Raw genomic sequence first — 27,500 nt, 5'->3', positions numbered from 1 at the left:
ACCTGTGGAAAGGTCCATGCTTCCCGTTAGCCCTCTTCTTCTTGCTCTGCCTTGCCTATCTTGTTTTCTTTTTCCTCTTTCTCGCATTTAATTTGCTATGTTAAGTTTCCAATATCCCATTCTTCTCCTTCCTTCCACCTTCATTTTTCTTGATCCATATACAAAATGTTCATCATGTCTTTTCATAACATAGCCAAACCATTATAATTTTCTTTGCTGAATCGCTACGTTGACTGGTCCTCATACAAAATCATTCTTGAGCCTGTGTCCTCTGGTGCCTTTGCACATTCATCTCCGCATCCTCTTTTTTGCCATTTCCATTGGTTTGCTCTTGGCATTATCTGGGACCTTTAACCCAATGCTGGTGTAACTACACCTTTTTAGATTTTTTTATGTTACACGTTTTACCTTTCCCGAAGTAAAGATTAGTATTAGTTTTAATTTTCATGTTCGTTTTTTTCTAATCAATAGATGTTTTTTTTTTTTTTTTATCTCGTAGCTTTTAAGGGTCGATGTGGGCTTTTAAGAATGTATATTCTGATTTCTTCCTTCCTTGCAGATAATTTCGATCACTTCGCTTTATATTTTTATCCTTTTGTATCGTAATACTGATAACTGTAAGAACAGTACTAACAGCAGAAGATATAGTAGTAACTCAGGTATAGATCTGGTAGTGTTTTCCTGATGTGAGGAAAAGGAGATTAATAATTGCGACACCTGTAATTAATTCATGTGAAGAGGCTTCCAAGTATTACATAATATTCGTCTAGTCCAGTTTGTTTATGGAGGCTGGTGTAGGTGCAAGGATCGTGTTTCCATTGTAAATTTATATAGTTTATTCCACTAGGTAATTAATGTCAGAAATCTTATGTAAATCTGGAACTGGATGAAACTTTTTGCTTACCAACGGTGTATTTTTTCCCTCATTTTTCTACGCGACATCAATTTATATGTTTATGTCATCGTATATATCGACGTATTACATTTCTTTCTCATTTATCATTCATACTGTGCAATACTCTTATCATGAAATGCCTTCCACTCTCATGAAGAAATGGTCTTGACATAAAATATCTGGTTTTTGATGAATTTTGATTCACTTGTTCATCAAGTAACTTGCTTGAGATGATCATCCTACGCCAGAAGCGAGTTCACTCGTTGATTTCATGCAAGGAATCCATGTCACCCCTTTATACCCAACTGAATGTTTTCTGTGCCTTATTCATCCTGACAAATCAGAATGACAGTTCATTGTCATGTTTGAATATTGAAAGTCAAGGTTGCTGTCAAACTATATTTTCTAATCCGGATAGGAAGGAAAATTAATACAGGTCATGCAAGGGGACAGTGACATTGCCATAACAAGCAGGACAATGCCCAAGAGACTTTCCATATATACATAAGATCAGCACCCTTGCCAGGACCAAGGAAAGTCAGATAATGGCTGCTGATGACTCAGCAGATAGACCTATAGGCTCCCTCAAACTCCCCATCCTTAGCTCACAAGGATGGTGAGGTTGCAGCGACCAATGACAGCAAAGATTAGCTATAAATGTTTATAGTAAATTGCTTATGGTTGGGTTCCGCGGAAGTATTTTCTCAACCGAATTATTATTATTATTATTATTACTATCCAAGCTACAACCCTAGTTGGAAAAGCAAGATGCTATAAGCCCAGGGGCTACAATAGGGAAAAATAGCCCAGTGAGGAAAGGAAATAAGGAAATAAATAAATAAATAATACTTTTAGCATCTTGGTATCTCGAGTTAATAATCAGGGATGGGCATGGCTGCCCTAAACAGCTTTTGCCTTTAAAAAAAGGGTGTTTATTGATGGTATGTTTTTAAAATTCTATGTAGTCTCACCTTGGCGAATTGAATCATGCTAAATCGTTTTTAAAATACTTTTGTAAGATTCCACATTTTTAATGTGAATCATTTTTGGTACCAATCGAACGTGCAACCTTGCGATCAAATATGAAATTAAAATATTAACCAGTTATTACTTTTTAGCTCAATATTAAAATATTTTTGTGTTATTTGCTTATATTGAACTATTTAACCATTTTTTATATCCCTTGAAAGCTTGTTCTTTGTAACCATTAACTATGCTGAATAATAATCCTGATGATAATAATGATGGTAATGAGAAATATAATCTTCGAGAGGCTAAGTATTATCAACGACAGAGAATGCAATTATGAAACTCATCATCAAAAATAAAAAAGTTAAAGTGACAAAGTTAACAGCATAAAATGTTCACGTAATTATACGCCAATCTTTTACCGCGCCATGATTATGCCATTATAGTTTAACGCTACAGTAATCTTGAATAAACTACAGCGCTGAATTTTTCTTTAACCCTATTATACAGCCCATGAATAACTTTGTAAAAATATATACAGTACGTGAACTATAAGTCGGTAGGATTCTTAAACTTCACTGCCATCAATTTACATCTAAGGTTTTTTCTCTTTCATATCCCAGGCAAATCACTCTCAAAGCTTTCCTATTTAACCATCAAGTGACTTGTTTAAACAAATACTTGTAAAACGGTACATTTAATGAAAAATTCAACTATGTTGACTTAGCTTAATTGTATTCATATCGTTATTGATGACATATTTAATTAGATGTATTCGCGTTTTAATGTAATCTAAGGCAAAGTCTCATTTTAGGAGGGAGTATTAATTTGCAGTATTGCTTTACCACTACTATCAACAACAACAATTGCAGTAGTTTCTAGTCCACAGTAGGGCAAAATCCTCAGATATGTCTTAGTCATGTCTGGAGCTTGGCTATTTTCATCACCACACTGGCCAGTGTGGATTGGTGATGGTGGGAGACTTTGATCTGATTGCTCACAGCAAACTAGCCTAGTATGGGTGCCCTGACTAGTACAGCTTTGCTGATCATGGCAGTACGTAAACCCTTTCACCACGTTAAGGTATCCCCACTCAGAAACATTTAATAGATTGCTGAAGCTTTTCCAACTTTCCGTTTGGTATTTTGCAGTTTTAAAATAGTTGAATGTTTTGTCCTAAAAATGGATCATGATGAAGAAACTGTTTATTTTATTGCTGGACAATCTGTCCTCCTTCTTTATATACCATTTTCAATGTGTCACGTTTAGAGTAAGGCTGCTAGACCCATAGGCTCAAGGATGCTATTTGGCCAGTAACGTTCATTGCTGATCACCCATCCAAGTCATGAACAAGCCCAACTAGTGCTTAATCTAATTGCAGCCTGTAATGGCAAAGGTTCCATGACACTGATCGTAAAAAACAATGTTAGAGGGAATATTATCTCTCTCTCTCTCTCTCTCTCTCTCTCTCTCTCTCTCTCTCTCTCTCTCTCTCTCTCTCTCTCTCTCTCTCTCTCTCTCCTCTATTAAGTTAATTGGAAGGTGCCCTTCCTTCCACATATATTTTCTCCCGGTTCCTCTTTCGTATATTCTTCTCCTTTGATCCTATCCTTTGTGGTTTGTTCGTGTACCTGTTATGTTAACAAGGCTCATTCTGTTGCATAGTTTTCTGTGCTCTTTCATGTTGCTTTATCAGTTTTGCTTTATTAAGCTTTTAGACTTGTGTATTTTCCAAAGAAGAATAATAAAAATGATAGTAATAATAACATGATGCTAATGATGATAACAACAACGTAATAATAATAACAACTGAAAGTCCAGTATGAAGATAACATCAAGACCAAATAACAACTAAAAGGCCAGTATGAAGGTAACAACAACAAGAATAACAACAACAACGACAACAACAGTAATAGCCATAGCCTCTGTACCATGGTCTTCCACTGTCTTGGGTTAGATTTCTCTTGTTAGAGGATACACTTGGGCACACTTCTAACTTATTTCTCTTCCTCTTGTTTTGTTGAAGTTTTTATAGTTTATATGGTGGATATTCATTTTAATGTTGTTACTGTTCTTAAAATATTCTATTTTTCCTTGATTCCTATTCTCACTGGGTTATTTTCCCTGTTGTGGCCCCTAGGCTTATAGCATCCCGCTTTTCCAACTAAGGTTGTAGCTTAGCAAGTAATAATAATAATAATAATAATAATAATAATAATAATAATAATGATAGTAGTAGTAGTAGTAGCAATGATAATAATAATAGTTATAATAATATTTAAGATAATTATATTGACCTGTAACATTGATGAGAATAACGCTCTCAACACCGCAGTTCATTCCCCAATAAGGTTGTTAATGAATTGGAATTAATCCTGCGGTTAAAGGGGGGGGGGGCGCCTTTAATGGCGGTAGTCACTTTTATAGATTTTTTTTTTTTATTTCAAGTTTATTATATTGATGCTAAATTGCCATTCACACACTAACCAGCATCCGTGATCTCTATAAAGTATTCATTGAGGTTATGGCTGGTGGTTATCTTGTGTGTTAAGTCATATATATATATATATATATATATATATATATATATATATATATATATCTAACACTCGTGATTTCAATCAATGTAAATATCATACACAATGGCATTTAATACCGAATTCTATCTTGGGAATATATATCCACTGGAATTCATTTTATGGTAATAGCTTCTGGCCGGGCAGAGATTCGAACCCTTGCCTATTCAGCCGAAAACCAACTGAGCTCTCTTGCTGGCTCAGTTGGTAAAGTCTCCTAGGCATGGTTTTCGGCTTAATAGGCATTAGTTCGAATCTCTGCCCAGCCAGAAGCTATTAGCTTAAAATGAATTCCAGTGGATATATATTCCCAAGATAGAATACGGTGTTAAAAGCCATTGTGGTTGATATTTACATATATATATATATATATATATATATATATATATATATATATATATATATATATATATATATATATATATATCCTAGGTCTTTTCTTTATTTATGAATGATTCAATTTGCTTAAATATAAAAGCTCAAGAGTTAACTATTTAAACCTTTTCTTATCACAGCTACCAATTATGACCCCTCCTATTTTAATCCCTTTCCTATAGAATTAATTGTTATCTTACAATTTCTGTAATTGAATTTTTTTTAGTTATTCATCTCCTTCAGAAAGAAAAAGTGTTACTTAACCCTTCTCTGTTCTGGTTGTGGTGATTAAGAGCCGGGTTAAAGTTGCCCTGGCGGGTTAATAAACTACACTAGGCCTATGCATTAGCCGTCCAAGTTAATTACTGGACTCAAGAATAGAAGCAAATATACCATTCTTCGATAAGGTTTCTTTAGGGTGCGCTTTGTGTACATCAGAAAGGGTATCGGTATCCCCCCCCCCTTTACCTTTCCTTTCCTTTTACCTTCCCCCTCCTACGCACATAAGGCATCGACTCTCTCTCTCTCCCTCTCTCTCTCTCTCTCTCTCTCTCTCTCTCTCTCTCTCTCTCTCTCCTTCCTCTGAATACAGTGGTAATGAAGTCAAATGAGTTCTTAGTTTAGAGAATGGAGAAAACACTCCCTTATTGTGGGTTGTTGATTACAGGATTTAAAGGGAGTTTCTGATTCTAAATACCTATTCTATTGCGGTAATCAGTTTGATAATGATTATGATTATTATGTTAATAACAAAACATAAGATGGAAATGTTAAGGAATATGGGGGTAGTGATAATATTTAATTGGAAGTAGCTATTATCCATATTGTGCGTTCATAATAATGATAACCAATAACGAATATGACTGTGGCCTGATTGGTAACGTCTCTGCCTGGTATTTGCCAGTCGATGGTTCGAGTCCCGCTCAGATTCGTCAGTGCCATTAGTGTCTGCAACCCAGGTCCTAGCTTGGGTGGAGAGGAGGCTTGGGCGCTGATCATATGTATATATGGTCAGTCTCTAGGGCATTGTCCTGATTGCTAGGGCAGTGTCACTGTCCCTTGCCTCTTCCATTCATGAGCGAACTTTAAACCTTTAAACCTTTAATGTCAATAGATTAAATGGTGATGCTGATGATCTTGACATGAATCAGGAAAATTGTTCTCCTCAACACATTGATATTTATTTGCAAGATGTGAGTGAAATCCTCTTAACATTTAGTAAACATCATCTCCTCCTCCTACGCCTATTGACGCAAAGGGCCTCAATCCATTCATGCGCGTCTGCCTAGAAAAAGATAGTAAACATATTCACCTGTAAATAATGGGGGAATTTAATCCCATTCTTCAACACAGTTTGTGCTTTTCTCGAAATTTTGCTAAAAACAGAACGTTAAAGAGCGCAAAAATTCGGCCGAATCTAAGCTGCGCAAAAAAAATGGGTAATTGGACTCTAATATATTCCTGGAAAAATTCCCTTTTCTGGATTTCAAGATTCACTATCTAGATTCGAAACTGTCATAATCTCTTAATAACTTCCTACCCCTTTTGGTTAAATATATACTGGAAACGAGACCTAACCTTTCTAATCAATAAACAAAAGAGGTGAAAGCCATACCGAAAGCCTTGTAATAATATGATTAATTATTGCGTAAATATCAACACCAACATCGGAAATGGTGTTTTCAGAGGCTTACAACAGGCAGTAGGAGCCTGGCGTGTGCGACAATAGGTCACAATTAGGACCGGGAAACCAACAAAGTTAAGATTGAATATGAGCGTTACCATGACAACGGTAGGGTCTCTGAAAGCAATGGGAAATCATTTGAAATGTTTTGTGAAAAGTCAAAGGTCATTTTACATAGATTGTGTACTTATAAAAATGTTGACCGAAATGAATTTTGGTGTTGTTATTTTTTCTGGTACTAACTTCCGATTTTGAGTTTGTATGTTTTTATGATCGTCTTCAGGTAAGAAATTAGCTTTTATTATTATTGTTATTATTACTAGCCAAGCTACAACGCTAGTTGGAAAAGCAAGATACTATAAGCCCAAGGGCTCCAATAGGGAAAAATAGCCCAGTGAGGTAAGGAAATACGGAAATAGAATGATGAGAACAAATTAACAATAAATCATTCTAAAAACAATAGAAATACTTATCAATAATATATTGCCTAGGGATTCAAATAATTTACTATTCAGAATAGAGCTTGCTATTATTATTATTATTATTATTATTATTATTATTATTATTATTATTATTATTATTATTGTTGTTGTTGCTGTATCGTGTTCTGGCTAAGAACCTGGCGAAAAGTAAAGAGTAAAATTTCCTTTGAATTTTATTCATAAATCAAGTAAAAGCTGGTAGGTCTAGTAGACTAATCCTGCTGGTTTAAAACTGGTTATTATTATTATTATTATTATTATTATTATTATTATTATTATTATTATTATTATTATTATTACATCATCATCATTTGCGAAATCATTCGATTTTAGGTCAAAATTGTTTCAAATTTTGTCTGTCGTCCCTGATTTTGTATGTTACCTGTCAATTATCTCAAAGTAGAATCTTATCTAAATATTTTTGCTTCTATAGATATAGGGAATCCTTTAAATTTTATTCAAATGAAGGACCAAACCTTTATACATCGGAACACAATTAGGGAATAGTAAATATATTGCGAGACTGTTAAGGAGAAAGTTAAAGTTCGTTCAGTTTATGGTCCCTGAGGACCGGGTAATGACGCAAAAAGGTGCCCTTTTTTGCAAGTTAATATCAAAGGTAACTAAGGGAGAATGTTTTGCTACATCTTCTATATATATACATACATATATATATATATATATATATATATATATATATATATATGCTGTATATATGATATATATATATATATATATATATATATATATATGCTGTATATATGATATATATATATATATATATATATATATATATATATATATATATATATATATATATATACATATTATGGGAAACAGATCCTATATTTATTTATTTTCAATTCATAAAGTTGTTATTACAATTTAATCTCTCTCTCTCTCTCTCTCTCTCTCTCTCTCTCTCTCTCTCTCTCTCTCTCTCTCTCTCTCTCTCTCATCTGTACAAGGAATCCTTTTTCCCGTCTCCAATGTTATTCTCCCCAATAGGGACTTGTAACCTCTCAGGCCGTTTTTCGTATTCAGGTCGAATTGGCGACATTGAGAGCTCCACTCGCCCACCCGTAAAAGCTCTCGAAGGTGATCCAAGATGGATGAAAGCAGTTTGGTTTTGGTGGTCTCGGCCCTGTTGGAAATAAAAGTCCGTTGTGTTGTTAAAGTTGGAGCTCGTTCTCCTGGTATCTTTCGGCCTCTTGTCACTTAGATTTGCGATAAGGGCTTAACCTATCGGTGTTTGTTTCGTTTCTTGGCCAACATTTTATGAAAACCAGACTCTCATGTTTGGCGGAATTTTCAGTAAATCTTATTTTATAAGACAATCTTTGACAATATGTTCAGCCCTCTCCTCTTATATGGGACTGTGATCAGCATGGTTATGTTAATCGTATGGTATACTTCAAATAAGCTTAAATTTTTTTTTTTTTTTTTTTTTTTTGTATACCCGGGTATAAAATTTAGGTTCTAAGTATTCATATCAGTGATGTCACACGAACACGGACGTACGTACATAGATAAGAGTTGCCTACGGTTTGCCTATGTTTGTGTAAAGTTTTGGGGCAAGATGCTTTTAAAAGATTCCAAAAAGCCTCTTCATAGAAATACCATTTAAGACACCATGAAGGAAGTGACTTGCTGTAGCGTTCATTTTCATCGTCACCTGAAGAGTTTGTTTCCTTTCAATTTCCTTGGAGAAGGAACGAAAGATGCCGTTTAACCCTTGACCTTTCGTAGGTCGATGGACACTTTACTTCCTTGAAAAAGATTTGTGCTGCCCATGAGGAAATCAACTTCCTCTTCACAAATGTAACCATAATCTTTGGGTAACGTCTGAAATTACGAACTCATTTTACTTTATATTGCTATGAATAACTTTTACTTTTAATGCTGGTTTTTTACCATGTTGTTTGTGCATCGTTTTTATACATTTACTTTCAAAGGTTTTAAAGGTCATGAATGGCAGAGGCAGGGGGGCAGTGACAATGCACTGTAGACTGACCATATATTTATATGATCAGCACTTAAACCCCCTCTCCACCCAAGCTAGGATCTGGGAGGACGAGGTAATGACTGCTAATGACTCAGCAGTTAGACATATAGGCTCCTCCAAAACCCTCCAACCTTAGCTCACAATCATGGTGAGGTTGCTGGCACTACAAGAAACTATCGCGCTTGCGCGTAACTCGAACCCTAGTCCAGGAGATCACCAGGCTTGGGCGTTTCCAATAAGTTACCACAACCCTAACTTGTAAGATTTTTTACTCCTATCCATGCTTCGTTAACTTTCGGCCCTGATTGGGACATATTTTGCTTTTAATAAAGACAGATTTTAGAAACGCATGGATTGTGCTCCACCAATCCTCATACCCGTCTAAAAGGATATGGCAAAGGCCTTCGTCTTCCTTTTTGTCCCTCTATCTTTCCTTTTGGCTTTTCCCATTCGGTCCTTCTCTCCACCTAGAACTGGATAATGGTTTTATTTCTATAATATTTAACGCAACTTCATTTAATTTGATATTGTATAAGTTGTAATTTTTTTGAATGAAATTTTTTTAGATTTAATTAATGCACGCAGAATTTTTGTGCACAACTTGCGCATCACAATTGTGTTTGATGAATGTCGGAGTATGTTATGTAGTTATTCGCTTTGAAATAACAAGTAAAGACGTGGAAAGTTAACAGGATAAAGCAGCTTTCATACATAGCCATTTACATTTACGTACATATGAAAAGAAAAGATGGAAAATTGCGTTGTGTTGGTTATAGTGTTAGCTGTGTCTTTGCCTCTTGGGGCGACCCTCTGTCAGCACACCTCGTGAGCATGCATAAAGAACCCTCGTTTCCACAGACCAGATGCCTTTCTTCTCTTTGTTTACCTTTAAAGAATTTACTGAAGTATTCTGTTCCCTCCAACGGCATGAGTCATACTTTTTTTTATACAAATAGAACAGAATTGTATCGCACAATAGCATGCATTTTATCGCTATGCATTTGCAATGCAATTTTATTTTTTGAGACTTTTAAGCATAAATCAAAAGAAAAACGAAAAAATATCCAGTTTTTAATTACATTTCTGTAAGATTTCGTAATTTTTGCACATTTTGAAAATGAAATGTGACATTCCCAATGTTTATGATTTCTAGATCCTATGTGCTTATTCCTTGTTTTAGCAACCGTGACCATCGGGACACTAGCATAGCCTGAACCTGCATTAGCCGACCTAACCTGCGTGTGATATAACAAATTAACATTCCTTTCGCCCTGTTATTATAACTAACGTGTATATTCGATTGCCATATGTGGATGAGATCATGGTGAGGGGCAGATGGAAATGGTTTGGTCATGCTCTTCGCGCTCCCCAAGAGAGATTAGTTCACCAAACGTTCAGCTGGGCTCCACAAGGCACTAGAATAATTGGAAGACTCAGGCCTACATGGCTGAGGACTGTGAAGCGCTAAGTATGAGATGATGAATGGCGAATATTTGAATTAAAAGCTCAAGGTAGATGACTGGCGAAATCTAGCCGAGACGTAGGAGATGAGGATGATGATAATGTATATTCTAATTGCTGCGACGTTATAACTTAATATGTTAGTTTCTTATCACTGATAGTCATAACCCAACCTATACGTTCCTGTCACAAGGACGTCCTAACCCAACCTGCACGTTCTTGTAATTAGGAGTGGGACGTCATAATCTAAGCTGTACGTTTCTATCACAGGGATATCATAATCCAACCTCTACGTTCCTATCATAGAGACGTTAGCTTATAACCTGTACGTTTCTGTGAGAGAGATGTCATAATCTAATCTGTATGTTCCTGTCACAGGGATTACCTAGCCCAACCTGTACACTCCTGTCTTACTGTGATGAAAATAATAGATATAAAAATGGGTATCAATCAGAATGGTCAATTTATTTTATTTCAACGATCAACAGAACTGAATTAGAACGAAACAATTATTGTAAGCCCCGGAAGGTGAGAACGAATGCCAGAAGTACATGAATAGCTACATATTCTTCCATTCGTAACTTCTGCAGATCTTTTTTTCCACCTCATTCTTTAACTTTTTCGTCAACTGGTTGAGACATCTACTTTATCAACCATGTCTTCTTTAAATCCTCTTCTAATTCCCTCTCATCGTTATCCTCAGTTTTTTCTCCAACTCCTTCGCACCCTTTTCCTACTATTCCCCTGCATCTATTTCTTAGACACTTCACCCCTCAGTTTTTATCTGCGACATCCTTCATTCAATCTTTCTCCACTTGTAATATTCGTCTTTGTCCTCCCTCATCTTGCTACTCATATCGTGTCTTTATTCATGTAACTTGAGGACATTAATTTTCTAAATGATTCCGTCTCTTTTGGCCTTTAGTGATATTTGAAGCTTCACGTATGGACGAATTCACCTCATTTTGACTTACATTTTCAAAAGGTCAGGTTTTTTTTCATTCGGTGTTTGTGATAATTTTATCAGCTTGGGGATATTTGAATGCCAACGGAGAATGTAAAGGTGCCATTAGTTGACGATTATAACGTTAAGAAAATGAACGTACTGGTAATTATTTATCATGTTTAAGTATGTTATTGTGTATATAGTATGTATATATATATATATATATATATATATATATATATAATTATCTACTGTATATGTACATATATATATATGTGTGTATATACATATATATATATATATATATATATATATATATATATATATATATACAGAGAGAGAGAGAGAGAGAGAGAGAGAGAGAGAGAGAGAGAGAGAGAGAGAGAGAGAGAGAGAGAGAGAGGTGGAACGGATGTCTATAATTAGATTACAGTATATGTATATATATATATTATTATATATATTATATATATATATATATAATTATATGTATATATACATATATATATATATATATATATGTATGTGTGTGTGTTTACATATATTTCTTTTTGTTTCCATATGTACTATATCATGTGAACATGTATGAATGCTTTTGATAGAAATCCAAGACTCAAATAAATTTGTTGCACTTTTCTTTCTATGCTTACACTTTTTACTGCATCTGAAAAATATCCCCGCTCTAACTCGCAGTGTAAGAAATATTCTAAAACAAAAGTTTGAGTTTTAATAGCATTTAAAGAAACCACTTATAGAGTATTTAAGCCACAAGATTCTTATCCATCCGTGTTATTTCTTGTTTCCTTCTGGTCGGATTATTTGATTAATTGATTGATTTGAAGTTGTCTGGCATCCTGACATCGAAGGTCATGGGCCGGAAATAATGGAAATGTACAGCTGAATTGGGCTTTACTTTTTTTGAGGGAGAATATATAGTTGATCTATAGATGGCGCTTTTCTCACATAAAGGTTTCCCTTTTTCATTAATAATGAGGATAAAGTTCCATTGATCTGTGAGAAATTTCAAAACAAAACATTAATAACCGAAATGTTGCAATGTCAGTTTTATAAAACCACAAATCTTTCCATTTGTAGCATGAGATGTAGACCCGTGTTTGTTGTCCTCCCCAAATCTCCCATCGGTGAAGAAAGCTTTTCACAAAACCAATCATTTCGTCTTTTTATCAAAGCCGTTTTTCACTCCCTGCATGAATGACCTTCCTTGTGGAGGTGCAAAATATTAGAAGCCGTCATTTCTCAGGGTGAAATGTATGGCGAAATAATCCCTCTCCAACTCTTTGCATATCGCAAGAGCTTATTGATTAAACTGAACGCGGCGACCTTGATTTTCTGGAATGGAAATTCCCTTTCCTATAATGATATTTCGCCTGGTTGACATGTTGTTGTTATTCCTCCAGTGACGTTTCGATCGTGACCCTGATTTCTATCTTCATAAATGGAAGAAGAATCACAGAAAGTTGTCTTTTTCAGAATAGAATAAACATTTCTTTTAATATGTTATGCTATCTGCTTTATCATATGACGTAGCCTGTTCTTAGTAATAAAGAAAGTTGAGTGCAACATTATATGTAAATACTATATGACACATATATATATACAGTATATATATATATATATATATATATATATATATATATATATATATATACCGTGCTAAGCGGTATATCTTAGCAGTCCTTCTTTGCCAACGGATGTACATGCGGATGAGCAATCTGGTGGAATAACGAGAACTTTAGGTGTGGAGGAAATGTTCCCCTTAAATCTCGATGAAGTCATTGGCAGTAGGGTAACGGATTGGGTTTAAGGTGATAGACAAGATGTCTCTTCGGCTTCTACTATCGACACCTGGCGGATGATCTTACTGGAATCAGTATTATTATTATTATTATTATTGATTGCTAAGCTACTACCCTAGTTGGAAAAGCAGGATGCTATAAGCCCAGGGGCCCCAACCAGGAAAATAGCCCAGTGAGGAAAGGAAACAAGGAAAGATAAAATATTCTAAGAACAGTAACATTAAAATAAATACTTCCTATACAAACTATAAAAACTTTTAACAAAATAGGAGGAAGAGAAATTTGTTAGAATAGTGCGCCCGAGTGTACCTTCAAGCAAGAGAACTCTAATCCAAGACAATGGAAGACCATGATACAGAGGCTATGGCACTACCCTAGACTAGAGAACAATGGTTTAATTTTAGAGTGCCTTTCTCCTAGAAGAGCTGCTTATCATAGCTAAAGAGTCTCTTCTACCCTTACCAAGAGGAAATTAGCCACTGAACAATTACTGTGCAATAGTTAACCCCTTGGGTGAAGATAAATTGTTTGGTAATCTCAGTGTTGTCAGGTGTATGAGGACAGAGGAGAATCTGTACAGAATAAGCCAGACTATTCGGTGTATGTGTAGGCAAAGCAAAAGAACCGTAACCAGAGAGAAGGCTCCAATGTAGTACTGTCTGGCCAGACAAAGGACCCCCATAACTCTCTAGTGGTAGTATCTCACCGGGCGGCTAGTGTCTTAGCCAACTTACTACCTATAGTAGGGGTCACTTGCCTTAGTTAGATAGGCACTGCGCATCACAAGGAAATGGCTATCCCTTGATGAATTAAGCCAATGAATCTCTATGGATTTAATCAGTCTATGGAAAGGGAAAATGACAGAATGGCCCCCAGACCCAGGTGTAGCAGGGTGCTAAGAATCTCCCGGTTTGTAAATACTAAAGAAAAATTGAAAATTGGTAATTGTAATGTTAGAGCCATGAATCAGATTGTTGGGAAGTTACAGTAAGTGGAGAATTAATTTATGAAATATAGTTTGTATAACTTGGCCTTAAGTGAAACACGTTGTAAGGGGATTGGTAAGGAAACCTTAGACCAAGGCAATATATATATATATATATATATATATATATATATATATATATATATATATATGTATATATATATACTGTATATATATATATATATTATATATATATATGTATATGTATATATATACTGTATATATATATATTTATATATATATATATATATATATATGTATGTATATATATATATATATATATATATATATATATATATATATTTATATAATCAGGAAGAACAGATGGAGTTAGAAGAGAAGGCATAGGAATGATAATGACACCGAGAGCAGAAAAGGCATTAGCGCAATGGAGAGCTGTAAATGATAGATTGTTACTTGTAAAGTTTAAATCAAAGGAGGGCAATATGAGTATTAAATTTTGCTATGCACCAAGAAATGATTCCCCTGAAGAAATGAAAGATGGATACTATGAAGAACTGCAGAGTGTAATAGATGAGATCCGAGACCGAGACATGAAAATTGTAATTGGTGACTTCAATGCGAAAGTTTGAAGGAATAATCGAGGTATAGATGGGTGTTGAGGGTCTTGCCGAAGTTGCAAATGATAATGGCGCACATTTTATAAGTTTTTATTCAAGAAACAATATTGATTTTGGAGGTACTCTTTTCCACAACAAGGATATCCACAAATGTACATGGACTTCATCATGTGTCAATTTCAATTATTAAATAGATCACATAGCCATTAATAAAGAGAGAATGAGGAATCTGAGAAATGTAAGAAGCTATAGAGGTGCAGATATTGGTAGTGATCACCAGCTCCTCATTGCCACGCTGAAATGAACACTGAAAGCACCCTTCAGAAATATAGATAGACGATCTAGGTTTGATACAGCTAAGCTTCTAGAAGATGAGCACAGAGAAACATTTGCTATTGAATGTAGGAATCGATTCACAGTCTTAGAGGATTTAAGAGACGAAGAGCAGACCATTAAGGAAGAATGGTGTGATATTAAGAACCTACAGTATATCAGTCAGTTGGTATTGAAATGTTGGGACAAGCAGTTACAAAGAGAAAACTAGGGATATCAAATGATACTTGGAATACTATGAAAAGGAGGCAGAGACAGAAATTGATTGTTTTCGAGGAATATATGAAAATTACATGGTAGGGCACGCTAAGTATTCCAGTATTGATAGGTCAAAAGAAAAGCCAAGAATGACTGAAGAGAATATTTAGACAGGAAACCAGATGAGGGTGACAAAGCTATGAATCAGGAAGTGGCTATAGTGTAAGACTTGCTCATAGAAATATTAGTGAAATTTTTACTGGAGTAGAAAAGAAGAAGCAAATACCCATCAAAAAGAGAGATGGATCTGGGATAACAACAGAAGATGAAGAAAGGCAACGTTGGATGAAAAACTTCAGCGAGGTCATGAATAGGAGATATAAAGGGAATAATTTGATTGATATACCTGAAGCTGAGGAAGACCTTGATGTGTCCATGAATGAATTCAATGTGCTTGAAGTCGAAGATATCATTAAAATCTCAGGAGATGGAAAGCCCCTGGATACGATGGAATAACTGCTGAGATGATACTGGCCGAAAAGGAAGTGATCCCCAGAATACTTATAAGATTATTTTGTAGAATGTAGCATGAAGAGGCAAAACATGATGAGTGGGAGCTAGGAGTGTTGGTGAAAATAGCAAAAAGAAAAAGGGAGACCTGACAGATTGCAATAATTACAGGGGAATCACACTTACGTCAGTTGTCTCGAAGACATAGTGTGCTCATTCTAAAGACACTAGAGAGAAAGATTGATGAAAAGCTGAGAGATGAATAAGCCAGATATTGAAAAGGTAAAAGTTGTAGTGACCAAATTTTCATTTTAAGACATGTATAGTGATGTGTAGGGTATAAAAATCCACTTTTGATGGCATTTGTGGACTATGAAAAAGCCTTTGATAGTGTGCACTGGCCAATTTTGTGGAGAGTCCTGCGTTATGGAGTACCTGTTAAATATGTAAATTTGATTGTCTGTTCATGAGCATACCATGTGCAAAGTTAATGTTAATGGAGTCCTATCAACTGATTTCCATTGAATAGTGGAGTACTCCAAGAGAATATGTTGTCACCTATGGATTTTGTAATGCATAGAACAGTTTGGGATAGCGGAGAAGTATTGGACTGTATTGGTAACATGAAATTATCTGACCTAGAGTATGCTGATGACGCTGTCCTTATTAACAAAACGCCACAGGACTTGCAAAGCTTGCTTACCAGAATGCATAAAATATAACATGAGATTGGGCTCAAGAGATATAGAAGAAAGACGGAGATAATAACAGAATATGCAACGGAAGATGAAATATCATTTGAAGGAGAAAGGATTAACGAGGTAGAATCATGCAAGTATTTAGGAACCATGATCGCTAATACAGGGTCTTTAGAATTGGAATTTAATGAAAGATTGAAAAGAGCAAATCAGACAATGGCTAGGTTAAGTAAAATTGGGAAATCAAATCGCCTAAAATTACATATGAAAATGAGACAATATACCAGTTTAGTGAGACGGTGTTACTGTATGGACATGAGTCGTATGACAATAAAATAATTCCAATAGATTTTGTAGATTTGAGAACAAAGCCCCCAGAAGAATATATGGAGCTAAATGGCTTGACTGGTTTAGAAATGAAACTATAAGAGATTACTCAAGTCCCATATGTGGATAAGATCATGGTGAGGGGTAGATGGAGATGGTTTGGGCATGATCTTCGTACTCTCCAAGAGAGATTTGTTCACCAAACTTTCAACTGAGCTCCAAAAGGCACTAGAATAAGTTGAAGACCCAGGCGTCCATGGCTGAAGACTATGAAGCATGAAGTGGGAGATGATGAATGGAGAAGTATTGATTTGAAAGCTCAAGGTAGAGACGACTGGCGAAATCTAACCGAGGCCCTTTTCGTCAATAGGCCTAAGAGGAGATAATGATATATGTATAAAGTTATTATAGCTTCACTATTCTGTGTAGGTATGCTAACTAACGAGGCTATAAAAACAAATAGAATATCCATTAGTTGCATTAGATTTCATTGATGAAACTCTGTTCCCCAATCACGATTAGTGAAATAATATATGTTGCGTTTAATGGCCATTAGTTATAAAAAGGGGTCTCCATGCTACTCTATAAATGTCTGCGCATTTAATTAATGATAACTAAACTTTTCAGTTTCATGAAATCTGAAGACTTCTAACGATGAAACTTTTATTTCCGTACTACATACTTCAACTTATAGAATCAACTTGTTTGTGGTGCTCTACTTTCCAAACTCAAGTCCTTCAATATAGTGAAGTTTTCCTCTTGAACTTGTTTTGGGCCTTCTTTGATGGGTAGTTTTTCGTGAACGTAACTGAGGAGCGGTATACCATACATAAGTTTCTGTTTTTTACGCTTCTTTTTTGTCTTGGATAATTCTGTTAATTTCTGTTTGAATAAACTCGTTTACTTTTTGTTGGTACACACATATGCTCATATAAATACTCACACATACAGTATATATATATATATATATATATATATATATATATATATATATATATATATATATATATATATATGCGTGTGTGTGAGTGTGTGTATGTATACACACATGCATACACATACTAATGTACGCGACCCATCAAAAATGACGGCTAAATATTTAGACAGATATGCTCGAACATGCCCACACAGATTCAATTCTTCCCGCCCCTCTTTCCTCTCGGGGTATTCTCTCTCACTAGGGTATGGATAATCCTTCTTCCCCTTACCCGAGGGACGGGGAGAGACCGAGTAGTTATACGTTTGGCAAAGTTGCTGAGCTTAATCTGAAAGAAATATATGCTAGATTGAATGTTATGGTGAATAGAGAGTTATTTGAGGAAGTAGACCAGTTTAAGTGCTTGGGTTCTGTTGTTGCTGCAGATGTACATAAGAGAGTGAATGAAAGGTGTGAAGTGTTGGAGGCAGTAAAGGGATTGGTGAAGAGTTGAGGGTTAGGGATGAATGTAAAGAGTTCTTTATGAGAAAGTAATTGTACCAAATCTATGATATTTGGATTGGAGTTGTGGGGAATGAAAGTGACAGGAAGACAGAAATTGAATGTGTTCGAGATGAAGTGTCTGAGGAGTATGGCTGGGTTATCTAAATTATATTGGATAGTGTTGGGAACGAGGTAGTGATGGTGAGAACGGGTGTGTGAGAAATGAATTAGCAGCTAGAGTGGATATGAATGTGTTGAGGTGGTTTGGCCATGTAGAGATAATGGAAACTGGCTGTCTGCTGAAGGCGATGAATGCCAGAGTTGATGGGAGAAGTACAGAGAAAGCCAAGGTTCGGTTGGATGGGTGGATGGAGTGAAGCCCTAGGTTATAGGAGGGTAGATGAGGGAGATGCAAAAGAGCGTGCTAGAAATAGGAATGAATGGCTAGCGATTGTGACGCAGTTCGGATAGGTCCTGCTGCTACCTCAGGTCACCTTGGGGATTGCTGAGGTAGCAGCAGTGGAGTAGTCAACATATGAAGCTTCAGTTGTTGTGGATAACTGGGGAGGGTGGGCTGTGGCATCCTGGCAGTACCAACCAAACTCGATTGAATCCCTTTTCAGGCAGGGAGGAATGATAAGAAATATCCCCTTTTGAGCTACCTACCAAAATTTGGGGATGTGCCATGATATATATACATATATGTATATATATATATATATATATATATATATATATATATATATATATATATATATATATATATAAATATATACTGTATATATATATATATATATATATATATATATATATATATATATATATATATATATATATGTGTGTGTGTGTGTGTGAGAAACCAAACACTTGCTCATTATTATATATATATATATATATATATATATATATATATATATATATATATATATATATATATTTGTGTGTGTGTGCTTGTGTGTATACAAATGCTTATACCACTTATGCATTTATAGTTATTGATAAATTTCTCCTGTAATATTATGTAAATTGATATTTCAACTGCTACACGGTAGTGATGTCTTCATCTGAGCTTTATAATTGCACAGATTTAGTCTGTCATAAATTTAGGTTTGACAAATCGATGCATTTAAATTTAGCGAAAAGGAATGGTAGTTTGTGATCTATCTACAAATTAATTACTATTCACTTAATGAATGTTCTAGATTATAAATGTATTTGATGGTTTTTTTTTATTTATTTATTTTTTTTTCTGCTATGAAAAGGTTTGGTTCAGTTATCAAGAATAATGATAAATATATTATCATCATATTCATAGGTATTATTATTATTATTATTATTATTTTTATTATTGTTGTTGTGGTTGTTGTTTTTGTTGTTGTTGTTGTTGTTGTTGTTGTTGTTGTTGCTGTTCTTGTGATTGTTATTATTTTTAGCAAGCCTCCACGGAATGACAAATATTCATATAACCTAACTATTATATTATAATTTTTGTCTGACCTTAAGTCTAAACTCTTTCATATTGTAATATATTGTCTCTGATGTTCCATAGAAAATGTTTTTCAAGATATATTTAAACTGTTTTGTGTACCACTTTCAAAGAGCAAAATATCCATGTGTCAAATAAGCTGTTTTTCTCCTTTAACCTTAATTTTAGAATTTTATCTTCTAACATAGTTTAAGTGCCATGTTTACAGACGCTTTTACATTTTTTTCTCTATTATTCTTTAATTAATCTCTCAGTAATGTATCCCAATATATTTGAAATAAAACTATTTCAAATCCTCAGGAAAAAAACAATAGATAAGTAAAATAAAACACAAATTCGATATAAGTAGATATATTATCACAAACAATTTCAAGACGTCACGTCACGACTCTTCTTCAATGTCGATACTATAATGTAACTTGTAAGTCTAGATTTTCTTTCATTGTGAAAAAATGCTGAATCGTTTCTTCAATATTGGAAATACTGAGTCAACATTGTAGCCCGTGTGGAAGATACCAAGTAGATTTCTTCCTCATTGTGGAAAAAATCCAAATCTATTTTTCCCTCTGTGTGGAAAATACAGTGGAAAAAAACTCCTAATCGAATTTTCCTTTTAGTATCAACATACATAGACGATTGTCCTGTTAAAAACGTCTCCACGTTTTCTCTGAAGTGTTTTCCGTAAAATGCACGCCTGTTCTTGTCAGCGATTCTTCCTAATTTAACACAGCTTTTTTCGTCTTCTTTCAGGTTGGTGAGAGAGGTGACAGGCGTAAATGTCAACATGAGAGTCGGAATCCACTCCGGTCGTGTCCACTGCGGCGTCTTGGGACTCCGCAAATGGCAGTTCGATGTCTGGTCCAACGACGTCACATTGGCTAACTACATGGAGTCCAGCGGCATACCTGGGTAAGATGACCGAAGTTTTTTGTGCGCGTGTGTAATGAGGTGGGAGCGACTCTGGTAAACAGCATCGACAGCAGGGTAGAAAAAGAGGAAAAGATAGGAGGAAGGTGAGAATAAACCAAGAGATAGAGAAAAGGCTAAGAAAAGAGAGGTTAAGACTACCAATCGGTATCAGAACCACTCGCTTTACCTTGCTCACTTTCAAGCTCCGAGACTCGACCCGATTTTTTGCTGGATTAAACACGGCGTTTATTTTGAGAGAATTGCAGTAAAGCTAATAATAATAAGAATAATAAATTCTCTCTCTCTCTCTCTCTCTCTCTCTCTCTCTCTCTCTCTCTCTCTCTCTCTCTCTGTAAAATACTTAGATCGACCACCCAAATGCGTATATCAAATGATTGTTACAATAACCTTACTCATGGGGGAGATAAAAGATAAAGCTACACACACAAACACACACACACACACAGATCATTCTGTTTGCTTGGTTTGTGTTGCCCAGACAGATGAATTAGTTTTACCCCGAGAAGTTGAGGCAAAATATACGAAAAGAGGTCTCGTTGCTGAATGTTTCCCCGATTACGTAACTCTTCTTCCCTTAGCAAGAGGTAGTCATCTGTAAAAGCAAGAAACAATCCTTTTCATGCGAGCGTGAAAATAATTCATGATGCACATATGTATTTATGTAACAGTTGACGGGCTGTTGTGAGCGAGAGCTCGTGCCTCATACAAGGTGGAACATTCTGTAGCTAATTTACGCACATTAGGTATCTTATACTTGGAGTAATTGTTTTGGGCTCACATTAGACCTAGATTTTACGTTGATTCATCCTATCGGTAACGTCTCTGTCTGGTGTTTGCCAGGCGGGGGTTCGAGTCCCGCTCAGACTCGTTAGTGCCATCAGTGTCTGCAACCTTACCATCCTTGTGAGATAAGGTTGGTGGGTTTGGGGGGAGCCTATAAGTCTATCTGCTGGGTCATCAGCAGCCACTGCCTGGCCCTCCCTGTTCCTAGCTTGGGTAGAGAGGAGGCTTGGGCGCTGATCATATGATATATGGTCAGTCTCTAGGGTATTGTCCCGATTGCTAGGGCAATGTCACTGTCCCTTGCCTCTGCCATTCATGAGTGACCTTTAAACCTTTTAAACCAAACTTCGGTAATCTTTGATGCTTAATTTTGATATATAGTACCAGTGAAGAAAATGATCATATTTGCTTATCTAACTGCATAATTCTGCAGTTTGTTCTACATAGAATCTGCCAAGAGAAAAAGATAGGGAAATAAATAAGAAAATGAAAAAAAGGAAGATTGAAAGCCTTTATTTTCCTATTGTAGGGACGGGTTTGAAGATATTCTGCTATAAGGCCAACTTAATCTAACTGTTACCAATGTATTCTCTTTCTCTGTGCTCTGTAGTACATTGCAACTCTCACTTGCTACTTCCTTATGCAAGACAGGTGCCTAAACTCTCCTCTCGACCTCTTTTATGAGTTGAGGAATTATATTTTTCGTAGGAATAGGCTTTCCAGGCACGAACTGAAAACCTTTCAAGTTGAAACAGAGGGCAAAGAAACTTCTGGGGAAGGAAACTTCTTTTTTAAAAAAAATCCTGTTGAAGAAGTTAGAAGAAACAGACACATGCCTATGAACAAATATTTTTTTTTTTTTTTTTTTTTTTTTTTTTATTATTATTATTAAGACCAAAGTTGGGAGCATGGTTAAGTTTTTGGATCCGCAGTCCAACTTCTCGATTTTTCTGTATGTGATGGACAGTTTGACACAGGGATTCATGACGCACCTCGCTCTGAGGAAGTGCACTTAGGTTTGTTTGAGGCACGAGGTGAGGATGGCAGGCTCATCCTTGACAAGATTCTTGGACATAAAAGCGGCATTTTTAGATTTATTTCAGAAGCAAGTCTTCTGAAAAATATTTAACATCTATAATGACATTCCACTTTTATGGTTAAATTGAATATTCTTTTATTTTTTATATAAGATAAATGATATCGGCGACAATGACCTTAGATGTCAGGATGCCTGAAAAATTTAAATCAATCAATCAATCATTCAATCACGCCCTTGCTGCGCGGTAGGTAACCAAACAGGTAGCGTAAGGGGAGATAGAAGAGGTGGTGGGTGGGTCTAAACACAAGAGCTCGCTGTGCAGAAAGGGTGTGACAGGGTGCATTTCCTCAGAGCAAGGTATGTCAGGAATTTCTGTGTCCAACTGTACATTAGGTATAGCGATGTTTTAGCTTCAAAAGTAGTTTCAAAGAACTCTAATCGTTTCATTCAAGGAAAGGGGCTGTGAGGTTAACCTCTTGTGTGGCTGTACAATATAGTGTTATAGTTACCGATATAAGTTTCAGAACACCTTCGAGCATAAAGATGTTTTTCTTGTCATTGGGGTTAGAAGCGGGAAAGTTAATGTCATGTCAAGTTTATTTAATATATTTAATGAATAGCAGATATCAGAAAAGCATCCTTGGGGGGAAGTTTTTTCCTTATAATTGTCAAGTTTGAAGGGCTAGAAATGATAGTGTATGTCAAGTCTATAAAATACTGTTTTTTGACATTAGCTAAATAAACAAATTCGTGTATGACCCTTAATTTAGAAGGTCGAGTTTCTAAACTGGAATTTTAGGTTTTCGAATGTAGACTTTTTTTGTATAGAATTATAGAATGTTTCAGTGTTTTTCAGTGATGTGCAAATGTGCTTTATAAGTAGAATCAGTGCATTTTAATATCATACCTATATAATCTTCATATAAAATTAGAGAAGGAATGACATTCCGTTACACAAACACACCTTAACGTGGTGAAAGGGTTTGCGTATCGCCATGATCAGGGCCACTCATACTAGGTTGGCTTGCTTTAAGCGATCATACAAAAGTCTCTCACCATCGCCAATCCATACTGCCCAGTGTTGTGATGAAAAAGGCCAAACCCCAAAAACGAATAAGGACATGTCTGAAGCCCTTGTCCTGCAGCGGACTAGAAACGGCTGCGTTTGTTGTGTTATTGTTGTGATGTGTATATATATATATATATATATATATATATATATATATATATATATATATATATATATATATATATATTGTGTGTGTGTGTTTGTGTGTGTTTATGTATGTCTCTGCTTAAAATGTTCGTGCTCTTTTATTTTTACAAACAAGTTACCTAATTGGTAATTATCCAGCAATAACTCTCTCTCTCTCTCTCTCTCTCTCTCTCTCTCTCTCTCTCTCTCTCTCTCTCTCTCTCTCTCTCTCTCTCTCTACGCTTGGCTTGCGGTAACCTGATTCCATATCATATATGTTGCGAATGTTCAAGTTAGTCTGGAACTTATCTAATGCACTTCCTAAATATTCTAGGCTTCGGCAACTGAACTTCTTAAAGAATATTGATAAATACACAATTTTATTATATTTTTTCTTCCTGTAGGCTATATAGGTACAGTTTCACGATAAAATGTTATTTGCTATAATTATTACATGGAATTTCTTTTAATGTAGTCTTACTAATTTGTGATAGATAATAAAAAATTTTCTCCATTGATATTTTACTGATTTTATTGGGCAATGCATATGATGTGGTTAGATGAGCTCTTTACATAATCGATTACGAAACTGAATAATTTAATTATATTAATGATTTTATTTAATTACATGTTTCCACACAATATATTAATTTTTCGAATATATAAGTGAAATGAAATTTAACTACGTTAAATATAATCTAGTAAAATTTAAAATCATCTATCCTCTTTTGATATTGAATTAAGGTCGGTTTCTTCTATGGTAAATTTAATTAGATTACTTTTCAAAGTTATTAAGGTATTATAGAAAAAATATAATTCCAGTCTATAGTAATAACGAATAAAGTTTTAAAGTTATTGATGTAATAATATAAAAACATACATTCTTTTTATATCAGCTTAAACAATCTATCCAGAATAAGATCACTTTTATACTTCCCCTATTGATAATAATTCACGTACGGTCTCTCTCTCTCTCTCTCTCTCTCTCTCTCTCTCTCTCTCTCTCTCTCTCTCTCTCTCTCTCTCTAATGGCGTCGAAAAACACCCCGTGAATTTTAATTTTCTCAAAGGCTGAATTTTTCTTTTCTCTGATACTAACAACCGGTCGCTTTGATCGCGAAGGTCGTTACCCTGAATTACCGCTCGGTGCTCGGTGCGAAAAAGGGGAGAAATTATTGATTAATATTTTGTTTTTTTCCCACTATTAATTCCAGGAATTTTATACCCATAATTGCGAGAAGGGAATTTTTTTTTCGTAGATTTGTTTGTGTAATCTGTCTTTTTGTCGTGCAAAGAATTAAAATGTGGAAAATTAACATATTCAAGAAAAACTAAGCTTGTATCCTACTTATGTAAAAGGTGTTCTTTATTCCATAAATTTCTGTCTTTAAACACGAATAATCTTTTATAATGTGTAAAACAATAATGACATATATTAGATTTTTAGATAATATACATCTACATTGACTTTTGTTATTTGGGTGAGAATGATGTTAAACTTTAGCAATTTTATCATTTTTAGTTTATTCACTTATGCTTCGATACATTTATTCTATTTTAATATAATTACATTTTTCTGAATACTTTAATAAATATTATGTTCTTCTGGCAAGGCAACCCGATTTGAAAGAAACGAGTTGAGTGAAGAATTGATGACGTAGCAAAGAAGAGTAAGAAACAGGATAAGCTTCGCAACAGTCACCTGTTGATTCGTGATGATGACCTGTAGGGCAGCTGCTTCTGAATTCCGTTAGATAAGAAGTATGCCAGATGAAAGGAGTAATAAGAAATGACTTAGTAATTGTATGTCGCTGAAAAAAATGGAAATGTTTGTGGTTTATTAGAGCTTAATCTTTCCCCGTCTCATAATTTCTTATTCTTTGTCCCTCCTTCGCTTAAAAGTTTTTTTTTTCTTTTTTTTTTTAGTTCCAGATTCAGCCTACGTAATCTTCCTTATTTTTCCCCTTAATACTTTTTCTTCCCTGTTGTCTTGCTTGGGAAATGGAATTATTGTATGGTAGGTTACTTGTATAATCGAGCGTTACTTTAATTTAAAAGAAAAGAAATATTGGAATGATTTTAAGTTGTTTGGTAAACTCCTCTAATAGTTCGTGTGCAGTGTGGTCATAATAGTGTCATTGACCAATGGCAAGTAAGCTAAGAGTCGATAATATGTTTAATTTAAATCAACCCAAAATTGTGATAAAAATAAGAAAAAAACATAAGGTAGATTCACTAAGTATTTTTTAATTTGAATGATGATATAAAGGAAATTGTTTATCCATAGTTGCTTTCAGGCGTCACAATGTATGTTTGTGTATATCTTTTATTAGTCTTACTCTATTCATAACTCAACCCCACCGTTTAGTATTAATAACAACAATAATGATAATAACACTAAATTTATAGAGTAAGAGAGACAAAGATTTCACTAAAAAAAAAAAAAAAAAAAAGCTTTTGTTAAGGAAGGGGAAATTAAGAATGCATGAATATCCGAGCCGAAGCTCTGTGGGGCCGGCCTGTATACAAGGTGTTGAAAATACATGAACAGAAAAGGACAGTCTCCTTCTTCAGGGAGCTTCGAGTGGAACGGGGGAAGTTGTTAGCGTGAATAATTGAAAGAGGGAAAAGATATGCGAGTGGCGCTTTCGGAATAGAAAACAAGAAGTGGGGCGTGCGATGCGACTTGAAAATTGAGAGTGAAAGTTAGGAAGAGGTTGAACAAATGAGAGATTTAGAGATTTACTATAGATGTAGGGGAAGTCATTTAAGAGGTGCTTTTGCAAAGAAATGTAAGAAATGTATGGCAGTTTTGGGTGATATTGAACACTCTCTCTCTCTCTCTCTCTCTCTCTCTCTCTCTCTCTCTCTCTCTCTCTCTCTCTCTCTCTCTCTATATATATATATATATATATATATATATATATATATATATATTATATATATATCTACATATATATATATATATATATATATATATATATATATGTATATGTATATATACATATATATATATTATATATATATATATATATATATATATATATACAGTATATATATATACTGTATTTTTATATAGATATGTTTTTTAAATTATATCTACATTTTAAGGATCACCTTTTTAAGACCAAGTAGGTTATATATATATATATATATATATATATATATATATATATATATATATATATATATATATATATATATATATATATGTGTGTGTGTGTGTGTGTGTGTGTGTGTATTTATACTGTATATATTTGTGTGTATGTTTGGATTTGACCTCTAGTGTAGAAACATTTACACGTTAAACCTTATAATAGAGATAAAATAATTTTTCGAGCAGGATACATGTTTATGAATTATTAATTAACGTTTTATAACCTTTGATATAACGTGGAATGCTGCCTTGTCATTTGCTCTTTACTTAGTCATTATTCCCATCGGATAGGTAAACATTATTTCTTAGATATTTCGAAATCAAAATCGTATTTTTCAGCCTATTTGTTTTGGCTTCAGTTCCTACAAGTGGAAAGAGTATAATCTTTTTTCTGATTTACGCGTTTGTTTTTAATTGTTAATCTTCGTATTAGTTACATCATATTTTCTTCTTTTTCTTACTCCCTTTTCTCTCTTGGAACCTGAGAGAAAATTTAATGTCATGCATCATCCTTCTCAGCTTCGTTTTCAAGATGTTTTTCCTGTTTTTCCTCTTCCTCGTCTTCAGTGTTTCAGTTCTTCATTTCATTTACATTTTTTATTTCTCTGGACAGGATGACTGTTGTATATCATTCTGAATGGAGGAGAT

General features: G+C 34.7%; 1 protein-coding gene across 1 annotated transcript in view; it reads left to right on the top strand.

The window, feature by feature from the left end:
- The window catches only part of LOC137657747 (adenylate cyclase type 6-like), an 855,043-nt gene that overhangs the window by 740,910 nt on the left and 86,633 nt on the right, over positions 1 to 27,500 (top strand). Inside the window, exon 7 of the mRNA XM_068392219.1 lies at positions 20,499 to 20,657. Within this exon, the coding sequence (XP_068248320.1) occupies positions 20,499 to 20,657 (159 nt within the window). The remainder of the gene's footprint in view (positions 1 to 20,498; positions 20,658 to 27,500) is intronic.

The sequence above is a fragment of the Palaemon carinicauda genome, chromosome 18, assembly GCF_036898095.1.
Source record: "Palaemon carinicauda isolate YSFRI2023 chromosome 18, ASM3689809v2, whole genome shotgun sequence".
In the NCBI taxonomy this organism is placed as follows: domain Eukaryota; kingdom Metazoa; phylum Arthropoda; class Malacostraca; order Decapoda; family Palaemonidae; genus Palaemon; species Palaemon carinicauda.
This window is presented reverse-complemented; position numbering and strand designations above follow the sequence as displayed.